This window comes from Manis javanica, chromosome 12 (genome assembly GCF_040802235.1).
Source record: "Manis javanica isolate MJ-LG chromosome 12, MJ_LKY, whole genome shotgun sequence".
Classification (NCBI taxonomy): Eukaryota; Metazoa; Chordata; class Mammalia; order Pholidota; family Manidae; genus Manis; species Manis javanica.
In genome coordinates, this window is record NC_133167.1 from 32,161,865 (window position 1) to 32,173,343 (window position 11,479).

The window sequence follows — 11,479 nt, forward strand, 5'->3', positions numbered from 1 at the left end:
CAATAAATAAGAGAAATAGACTTACAAGGACATTTGCTCTAGATCTGTAAGAGCTTAGAGAGAAAACTAAAACTTTACGAATAGGCATTAAAGACCAAGTAAACAGATGAAGAGATACACCCTGTCTAAAAAATTGAAAGACACTATTACAAAGGTGTTAATTATCCTCAATGTGTTCTATGACTTCCAATGCAAAGCCCACTAGGATTTTTTATGAAACTTGAAACGCTAAATCTAAAATTTATATGAAAAGTTAAAGGGAAAAAATAGCCAAGACACTCCTGAGGAAGATCAAGTCAGTGAGGAGACTTATCCTGCCAGATATCAAGTAGTATTATATAAAGCTATAGAAATTAATACAGTGGGGTATTGGTACAGGGACAGAGAAATCGACCACAGTGGAACAGAACAGAGAGCCCAGAAACCAACCTATGCATTTATGAAAACTTGGTATGTGGGAGATCTGATAGGGCAGAGTACTGAAGAAATGAGGGTGAGGCAATTGGTGGCATAGGCAAAAGTCGATTTCCAATATAGTAAGGATTTAAAGAGAAAAGAAAAACTTTACAGTTTTTAAAAGAATGCATTGGAAAATATCATTCCAACCTCAGGGCAGAAAGGATTTTTTAAACAAGAAACAAAAGGACTAACCATAACAGAAAAGATCGATAAGGTCAGCAATATTAAAATTGAGAACTATTATTCAAAAGGACAATGTAAAGATACAAAAACAGAAGCCATGAACTGGGGGAGGTTACTCGTAACACACATAACTGATAAGAGATTTGTATCCAGAATATAAAATGCCTATAAACCAGTAAAGTACCAAGGATATTTATAACAGCAAAAACAAACAAAACAAAACAAACTAAATAATTGAAAGGCTCATCAACAGGAAATAAAGTGTGGCTGCATAGATCAACATGAATGAATCTTACAAGCATACTGAATAAAAAAAAGCAAATCACAGAAAACTGAAAATATTATAGTATCATTTTTATAAAAACTTTAAAGCAGGTAAAACTAAACAGTATTTTTCAGATTTCCTAAAAAATGTAAAAATATTATTTTTTAGGGGGGTGAAGGAATGATGACAAGAAAAAAAAATTAAGGATAGAAGCTCCTCTGGTGGAGGGACAGTTTGACAAGAAAGGGGCACACATCGATATGTTCTAGTTGATTATGTTCTGGTTATTATATTGGGTAATGGGTTCTTGGAATTCACTTTATGATGCTTCTTAATCACATCAGATTTATCAATATTGACACTATTGACATTTGGGGCTGGATAAATCTTTGCTGGAGGGGAGGGGGTTTGCCCTGTGCATTATGGGATGTTAGTAGCATCCCTGGCCTCTGCCCACTAGGGGCCAGCACAGCCACTGATGTATGTACATGTTACACATTTTTTGAATGTTTAAATGTTCCATAATAAAACAAAGTTTAAAAGTGGTGAATAGAGGTTTCATTTGTGAAGCGCAGCTAGAAAGTGATCATTAAGAGCTGAAAAAGCCAGAGCCTGCCATAGGCCTTTGAAGTGACAGGGTCAAGCAATGAGAGCTGATAGTTTCAGGAAGGTTTTGACTAGCAGTGATATTTCTAGACATGGCACAGGGTACTGGGAAATCAAAGACTCCAGACACATTGGAGGAACACTTCTGCAACCTCTCTCAATTCTTTGGGAAATCCAAAAGCTTAGTTTAGCCTTGTAATTTTAATTTTTTTTCTCTGAATCTACTTTTATTTTTATTTATTTTTTTATTCAGTTATCATTGATATACAATTTTATGAAAGATTCACATGAGCAACACTGTGGTTACTACATTCACCTATATTATCAAGTCCCCCCTATCCACATCCCATTGCAGTCACTGTCCATCAGCATAGTAAGATGCTATAGAGTCATTACTTGTCTTCTCTGTGCTCTACAGCCTTCTCTGTGACCACCCTACATTATGTGTGCTAATCATAATGTCCTTTAATTCCCTTCTCCCTCCCTCCACACCCATCCTCCCTACCCCCTTCCCTTTGGTAACTGCTAGTCTCTTCTTGGAGTCTGTGAGTCTGCTGCTGTTTTGTTCCTTCAGTTTTGCTTTGTTGTTATACTCCACAAATGAGGGAAATCATTTGATATTTGTCTTTCTCTGCCTGGCTTATTTCACTGAGCATAATGTCCTCCAGCTCCATCCATGTTGTTGCAAATGGTAGGACTTGTTTTCTTCTTATGGCTGAATAATATTCCATTGTGTATATGTACCACATCTTCTTTATCCATTCACTTACTGATGGACACTTAGGTAATTTTAATTTTTTTAATCTGTTATTAATTTTTTAGAAACAGGGCCTTATGTTTACATAAGAACTTTCAAGCAATTATGAAGTTCACACATTTTGCTACCTTTGAAGAGGTGGCTATGACTACAAAACCACCACACATCTAACTGTGGCCCCCAAATGACTGGATTTTTCCAGAGCTAAGATTCACGTAACAGAACACCACTGCTCTAGGAGGATGATTGATCTCATATTCACTACTGCACTCCACTAATCCAAGAGCCTTCCCAGTGATGTGGTTCTACTTTATAGCATCTACTTGGTTCTCTACTTGCACTACAATTCCATTTAACCTCTCACGAGAAGAGTTTATTACCCTCATTTTAAAAACCAAGAAGCAGAGACACAGAGACATTACAGGACATCTCCAGATAACAAAATCCACAGTAACTGATTAGAAATGGAATTGGCAGGAAAATCAGGTCTACTGAGTCTTGGTCTTTATACTTTTTTCACCAAGCTCTGAACTGTATGTGGGCATGCATGATCATGAGTGTGCAAACAATGTGTTGTCTGTGTGTGTGTGTGTGCAGTTTAAAAGTGTATGTGTGTTTCTCTAAGAACAAGAGGAAAAGACAAAGGATTGGAGAGAAGAATTAGGAGGAGAAGCATGGCAAAAAGCTGATTCAAAAGATTACTTTAACTGTAAAAACTCACAGAATGATTTTAAAAGTCAGATGAGATGATGTATTTGAAAGCACTTTATGTTTCCATAGATAAATGTGATTGCCATTATTAGGATTATTATTAAAAACAACACAAATGATAAGGCAATCCTCATGGGTAGGAGGATGAGTCACATTTTCTTGGCACTAGCTCTTACCATATGTCCAGTTCAGAGGAGTATTCAGTGGCTCCCAGCAAGGCATCAGGAGGGCGGTACCACAGAGTCACTACCTCTGACGAGTAGGTCTGGCTGGGAATGGACTTGGCCCGAGCAAGACCTGACCAAAGAGGAAAAGTACAGAATTCATTGTCCTGGGACTTCCTGAAGAGCCACTGTGAAGCATTCTACCAAGGAGGGTATGACCAGTAAACACATTTTATTAAAATAATAGCATGTTTCAGGCGCTGCTAATAGAGCTACTCAACTACCTTGATCTTTATGTACCTCTCCATCAAGTGAATTTCTCAAAGTTTGGCTTACTTTGAGCTAGATGTGGCCTTCCTGGCACCTAAGTTTAATGAGGTGACTAAATTCTTGCCTTTGCAATATGAACAGAAATGATGTGTGAACTTCTAGATCATGCCCTTTATGGAGGGATTAAGCATTCTTCCCTTTTCTCCTTCCTCCCGGCTGTCAGGAGAAGGAGGTGGCAACCATCTTGAGTATGCAGCAGGGGTGATAACCTAGGGGAGGTGGGGCCCCGTGATGGAGGAAGCCTGGGCCAGGACACCACCGGGCCGCCATACAAGCCCTGACCACTTAGGCCAGACTGCTATGCAAGAGAAAGTTAAGCTTCTAGGGTGTCTACACATCTGTAATTGTGGGTCTCTGTAGCACAATGGAACTCAGTTCACAGCTAATACAGTCACCCTCCATTTTCACAGTCCAGGAATCCCCAGGAGTGAAGGATGGGGACTACTGATCTGAATTAGTTTGGTGGAACTTTAGACAAGTCACTCTCAAGGGCTCCTTTGCAAAATGAGGCTTCTGATGTCAGTCAGCTACTTATCTCATAGAACCACATGATCTACAACCGGAAAAAACACTCAATAGATGAGTTCTCTTTTGTGGTGAATTGATAGATGAGTGTCAGTTAAATGCTCACATGTCCAGATGGAAGTTCTTGTTTCAGAGTAAAGTACTGCCACTAGAGAACCATGTGACACCTGCCAGAAAAGAATGGTTCCTTGGCTTGCACAGAACCAGTTTTTTCAACAAGTATTGATTGAGCACTTACTGTGCCAGGCACACAGGGAACAATGATCAGCAAGAACAGACGCAGGCCGCCTTCCTAATGCCTACAGCCTAGTAAAGGAGACAACACACCATGCAAACCCACTGTGTGCGCACGATCATAAATTATGTTAAGGCTAAAACGGAAAGATACAGTGGTACTCAGGAGAAATCCACACCATTTTGATGGGAATAAAAACCTTGGGTACCCATATGGTCATGCCTCTGTAGATACATGGGTGAGCAGGAACCTCCATTCAGCAGGAATCCATCCTACAATATGGTGTTAATGTCTATATCCTATCTTTCTGGGATGACCTTGATCTGTTCTGACAGAATTTGTACATCCACTTAGATTTAGGGAAACCTACTAGGTACAGTTCACTCTTCAAATGTCTCTGTATCAAAAATGGTGACAGAGTAGTAGAGGCGCCCAAGGTGTAGTGTCTGACTAGACTGGGGCTTGGTGGAATCCTAAGCAGCTACCAGTCTCACCCTGTTTCTTGCCTCACACTTCCTATATGGTTGTTTGACACCTCACAGAGAGCATCACGTTCCCGGCCTCCACTTTTCAAAGGCCAGCATTAGCCATGCTTTAAACGTCTGCACACAAAACTATCATTGTTCACAGCCTGGAAAGAGGCTCAAGGGGAGACTCACCAAAATCAGCCAGTTTGAGCTCTCCCAGCTGACTGATGAGTAGGTTCTGAGGTTTCAGGTCCCTGTGAAGAACATGGTGGTGGTGGATGTATGCCAGGCCCCGCAAAAGTTGAAACATGAAAAGCTGGAAGGAATGAACACTTTATCTAAGCAGATTTGGGCCACTATGGGTTGATTTTGCCTCTAAATCAGAAACAGCCATCTGAAAGAACATTGTACAAGTGTCCCTTGAGGGACAAAAAAAATGAAGATTTTACATTCAGAGGGGGAAAAAGGACAAGGAAAGTCAAGTAAGTAGACCATGTCCTAAATCAAGGGATTCTGGCTTTTCCTTACCTCTCATTTCTTTGATACTGAAGGAATTATCCTTCCTCAAAAATCTAAAGGGAGACTTTGAAGTTTTCCTTTGGAACACTAGTTACTGATTTAGATGTGAAAGATTTAATTTTTCTTTCCCATCAATGAACTTGGCATATAAGATCAAAGTTGACCTGGAAATGATATTCTAAGGTTTACAACTTCTTAAGTATTCCAGAGTCTCTGATATGAAACCCCTTAAAAACATAACACAAGGAGACCAGACTGAGCAATATATTCTTAGGTGGCTTTAGGAAATAAAGGAACCATTATCTTTTTAAACCTATTTTAAAGTCTTAAGTTCAAAGTTGAAAACTGAGGGAATATACAGTATAGATTAAGAGGGAGAGAGATGGAAAGAAATTGGATCCTCCCCCCAAACCAAAAGGGAATAAGGAATAAACAGTAGAGAGAGGAAAGAAAGGGGGGTAATACATTCTGGGTCCAAATTTTTAAATGTTGCATGTGGTCATAAGGCACAGAAACCAGAGATGATATTAGGTTCCCACCAATAGAGAAGCTTAAGGGAAAAAAAGAATGCTTAGTATTCCAAGAGTCTTTTGCTCTCTCCCAGGGCCACTGGCAGTTGAGAATTCAAACACCAGTGTTAGTGTTTACAAAGACCTATGCCAACTGAGAACATGTAATGGCAGTTCAGAAAGGAAGGGCCCGCTCCAGCATTCTGAGAATGCAGGCAAAATAGCAGATGCAAAGCTGTGTGGATAAATCCACTTTTTCCATCACACCTTGGAAACCAGGCACTTCAGAGGCGTTGTGGCCTGTGCTGGACCTGACAGTGAAGACCTTGAAGCCAAGCTGATGAGCATCATGGTCTGACCAGAGCAGGAGCCTGGGGAGTTTGCCCAGCACAGCCACTGCAGCCGTGTTGGTTCCATGCAGGCCCACAGCAGGTTTCACAAGCCGTGAAAGAATGTGAACAATTTCTTGAGACTCCCACTTCAAACATGTGCTGTCTCTATGAGTTTTCCCAATGCTTTCTCTTCTTGGTGCTTCCAATTCACACACGATTCACTTCACCATTCATCAAACCACTAAGCTACCAAAACAGAAAATTCCTATACCAACATTTAAATTTTCCAGTCGGTTATAAGCATAAATGTTCATGGGAAAGACAACATAAAGAACCAACTAAAAATTGCAGGTAAAAGATAAGATGTCATAATATGTGCTTAAAAATTTATTTTTCAATCTGAAGGTACTAAGGAAAGAGGGACAAAAGATAGAAAGATGGTGACAGGTGACAGGTGAGGGATAGAAGAAAGAAAGAGAAAAAAACATTTATTGAATGCATAGCACCTTTTGCAATTCTCAAAAGTACCTTGGGTGGAAGATAGGCTTGTCTTCAATACACAGGTGAGAAAAACAGGGCTCAAGGAAACTTTAAGAACACATCTAGAAAGAGTCAAAGTCGGACCTGCCTGACTCCACTACACCATCCTGAGAAACTGGAGAAAAGGCAGAAAATCAAAACATGCCAGGGAAGGAAAGCATCTGCCGGCTGAGCCAGAGACAGAGCTTTATAGCAGGCCAGGCTGAATGCTTTCACATTCCGAGTAGAAGCTGTTCTCACTAATTAGTCACACCCACCTCCCCATTCTTGCTTTTCAGTTCCTTTCCTCCCTGGCTCCACATACGTCTACAAGCATTTGTAAATGGTAAAGCCCTGCGGTATTAATGTATTTCATATGATATTTCATAGCTACACTTCTCAAAACTGCACTCTCTGCTAACTAACCTCACCACCCACTCATTCTTTAATGCTTTGCTACCTGGATCCTTCCTTCATACAGCCAAAGCTTCACTACTAATATAACCCAACCTGAGCATGTTTTCTTAGGCAACATCAAGCCAGATCATAGGTGACTCTTTCCAGAGAGGCTTCCCAAACCCCAGGGGTTAGTCATGTTTCCAATACAGTGAAGGTCTTGGGAAAAAAATAATTCCTCTGGACTAGTGCCACCTGGGGAAGGAGTCCCTCAGAAACACAATCAGATCAGTCAGTCAACTCCTGCAGGGAATCCTGAGTCCTTCCACTCACCAGCGATCCCTGAGACTTGTTCTGTTAGAAACTCGATACAGGCTAACCTTACTCTGATTCCCAACCTCTCTTCCATGACCACTACTCACAGTAGAAGCCTCTCTGATGGTGCCTTTTTCCACATAAGCTCATCTCCATACTGCTCTGTGCTGCTTCTCATTTATCCCAGTATACACCGTTCCTCCCTCTCCCAGACCTTTTCTGTGGTTCACTCCTCACTCCTCACTCCTCCTGGTTTAAAAACTCCCTACATTCCAAACTCATGCATTTCCTCTGGCTCCTTCCCTTAAGTGAGACCTCGAGTTCGCTGCTCCCACACAGCATTCTCAAGTGGATGCTAGTTTTTCTACAACTTAGTCTTACCTTCAATCACTGTGAGATGGGGGTCTGCTGCCTCCCAAACCCCCAATATTACTTCAAAGCTATTGTTTCTCTGCTCCTCAAGCAAAGATCCCTGCCTCTTGGACTTGCATGCCATCCAGTTCTGTCTCCCTCTATCCTCCTTTTCACTGTCACCCACAGCACTTCCCACCACTCTCCATCATTCACTTGGGATGTGGATGCCTGAACCACAGCTGCCGCCTCCTTGACATCAGTGCCCATGAGAACAAGTCCAATTACCCTCCTCGGCTCTGATGATCTATTTCCCAAATCCACTTCAGCCCCTCACTCCAGTTCACACACTGGGGCATTGTATGGAACTGTTCGTCCTCTAAAATGTGAAATTCATCCCCCTGTAAGATGACTTCTGCCATGGTTGCTTCACTCATAATATTTTTACTGTGGTCACTGAAGCCTGTCGCAATGGAAATCCAATGGCTGCCTTTCATGCCTTCTCTTTGCAGCGTTTGGCTTTGTTGGCCATCTTCCTTCCTGAAGCTCTCTCTCCCCTTGATACACCATCTCTTAATGTTTCTATTACCTCTCTGCTGTGGTTTTTTTTTATAGGTTCCACTGCTTCCACTGATCTTTACTATATTGATATTCCATCCTTGATCTTCTCTTATCACCTTATACTCTCCCTTATCCACTGATATTGCTTCACTTAACAACTGTATACTGATATTTCAAAATTTTTATCTCCAACTCAGATCCCTTTCCTGAACTTTTAGATCCATATAGTCTAAAGTTAACCTGGACATTCTATAATCACCTCAAACTCAGTATGTCCAAAACTTAACTATGTCCCTCTAAAATCTATTTTAGATTTCTCTGTTTCTCTATCTCAGTAAATGGCACCATCATCCATCTACAAGCATCTCAAAACTAGAAAAATTATTGCTGGCTCTTCAGTCTCTCATCGATTCTGGCTCAGTAGCTGACCACATAGACAACCACTTTCCTGTCATCATTTCACATCTACCCCACTGACATCCTGACAGGCCTCACTGTCAAGGCTGGACCCCTAACAGACATCCCCACTTAGGGAATAACTAAAAGAAATGAGAGTCTAGGGTGGGGTAGAAAAAAAAGGAGAGAATGAGGTCAGGGGAGTGTAACATTTCAAAAAAAGTCTTGCCTCTTTCCAATTTATGCACCACAGTGTCATCAGAGTGAGCTTTCATAAAGAAAAACTGAATTTATAATCTATGGGTTTAAAACCATTTAATGGTTCCTCATATGGAGCAGTATGACACAGTCAGGCCCTTCACACTCTGGCTGCTACTTACCTCTCCAGGCTCATCTCTAACCCGACTCCGTTAATTCTAAACTCCAGCCTTACTGAATCATTTTCGGTTCTTGGACTCACCGTGTCCACTTCAGCATCTCAGCACTCTCCACTGCTGCCCCTGCCATGAGGAAGTCATCCCTACTCCTACCTGCATTGACTGGAAAACTTCTTCCTTTGTGCTTCCATCTATCCTTAGTAAATTCCTCTATTTATTAGGGTATCCCTCAGAAACCCACAAAGCCCTTGCGGGTAAATATGACTTTCAACTATATTCCTGGTGCTTACGACCCTCTCGACCATGCCCTCTCTGAAACTGTCTCTTCCCTTGACTTTTGTGAAAATGTATTTTCCTGGATCCTCCACATTCTTAAAAGCTGCTTCCCTTTGTCCCTTGCTGTCCTGTTCTCATCCCATAAAGACAAAAGTCCTATCACCAGTCCTTTTGGCTTTATGTATTTGCTCTCTTGTTATCCACTCTCTTGTCTTCAACTACAAACTCATGCGCCAATAACCCTCAAACCTACATCCTATCTTCCTTCCGGCTCCAATCGCCCCTTCAGTTGCCTGCTACTCATTTCCCTTTGGGTTCCCACCTCAACTAGAAGCTCATCATGTCTCAAACAGGACCCTCTTCCTCCTCTCCAAGTCTGCTCCTTCATTTCTGCTAATAGAGCTATAATTCTCCTAGTCAATCAAACTCAAAATCAGTGATGTTTGGCCTCATTCTTTCCCTGCTCATATCCAGTTAGTCACCTTGTCCTGTCCTTCATTTCTATTTTTCACATTCCTTTCCATTTGTACCTTCACTACCATCATTTAGGCCTTTATTCGTTTTGCCTAGATCCTTGCTACTCAAAGTATGATCCCCAACTGGCAGCATCTCTATCACCTTGGAGCATATTAGAATCCTGAAGCTCAGACCTCACGCTAGACTCACTGAATCAGATCCCCAGGTCATGTGTTTGTTCCCTGAAGTTTGAGTAGCCCTGGGCTAGCCCACATCAATAAGCTCCTAACTAGAATCCCTGACTCCAACTTCCTCTCTTTAATCTATCCCACAGACCACATAAATTTCCTTCTGATCATGTCATTCTCAACTCAACTCAAACCCCTTTAATGACTCTACTGTCTAAGGAATAAAATTCACCTCTCAGAAGGTAAGGCTCTCAGCTGCCTATGCAATCTATTTATCTGTTTCTCCAGACTTTGGTACCCCATTTCACTAATATGTTCTATATTTCAAGTCAACAGGACCAGAGATGCACATTACCTTAGGCAAAATATTTGTCTCCTCAAACCTTGGATTTTAATTCTGCAAAATAAGGAAATTAGACCAGACCAGTGTTTTTAACACTTTTTTTAAACCTGCAACTCACAGTAAGAAATATATACGTATGCAGTATTCACTTCCATACAGAGATATAGGTAGAGTTTAAACTAGAACAAAAGTTTGTATAAAATAATACACATTCTTACTAAGTATAATATACTCCAATATTTTCTATTCTTTTCTTATCCATTCCATTTCAGTTTTTAAAGTACTGGTTACTAATAATCAAATTTACTTCATACCTCACTAATGGGTTAGAACCTGAAGACTGAAAGACATGGTGGTCCCTCCAATCATAACAGTCTGGGGCTCTGGGATCCTCTTCCTTAAGCACATCTTCTCCTTTGCTGCTCTGTACCTTTGCTGAAAACATTCCTTCTTCCTGTAACATCTTCCCCTAATTCTAACTTCTTGAAATGCAGTGTTTCTTTTAAGATCTGGCTTAATGAAACTTCTTAAAGTAAGAAGGTATCTTTTCCTTCTTTGCACATCTACAATATTAGGTCTTATTTCTTACTTGGCATTTTCCTCAAATGTCCTATAATGGTATTGGTGTATATTTCTTATTTCCTGATTTTGGTTGTAAGTCCTTGAGAGCAGGTATCATGTCTTCTATGTCTCTTTCTCCTTTTAAGCATTTAGCACGGTGCCTGGTGTGAGAGTCACTCCAGCCTGAAAGTGTTCCATCTTTCCCACTATTATTCTTTCCCCAACTGTTCCTCTATTTAATCAACACCTCTAGTTCCTTGACTCTTCTGTTCTCTGCCTATCAGCAACCTGCCTATCATCACTTCCTTCCCTCAGATTAGACTCAGTTGAGAAGCCACTGACCACCACTCTAATCTCTCTCTTGACAATCTCAACTCTCTGCCCAACTGTCTTTTCCACTCACATGTCTGGCAAAACCCCAACTCTGCAGCAATTCAGCTGTCTACTTTCCCTATCTGTTAGAATTACTAGGCACTGCCATTAAAAAAGAAATCCACTGATCATGAAGATAATTTAATGGTTTTCATCCTCCCCAGAATCCTTAACACACTACTAGCCATTCCTTCGTGGTTTCCCTACTGAGTTCTGTTTCCCATTCTCCACTAGCTTTTTTCAAATGTTTTACTCTCCTTGACTCCTGTCCTCACACTTTCTTTTCCCCCTTGCTTCCAAGACCTG

At 41.0% G+C, this 11,479-nt stretch overlaps 1 protein-coding gene across 5 annotated transcripts in view; it reads right to left on the reverse strand.

The window, feature by feature from the left end:
• The window catches only part of CDK15 (cyclin dependent kinase 15), a 73,354-nt gene that overhangs the window by 44,984 nt on the left and 16,891 nt on the right, over positions 1 to 11,479 (reverse strand). For all 5 annotated transcript variants that reach the window (XM_073218333.1, XM_073218336.1, XM_073218332.1 and 2 more), the window contains 2 exons: positions 4,895 to 5,018; positions 3,158 to 3,278 (listed from right to left, as the gene is read on the reverse strand). In XM_073218333.1, coding sequence (XP_073074434.1) covers positions 3,158 to 3,278; positions 4,895 to 5,018 — 245 coding nt within the window. The remainder of the gene's footprint in view (positions 1 to 3,157; positions 3,279 to 4,894; positions 5,019 to 11,479) is intronic.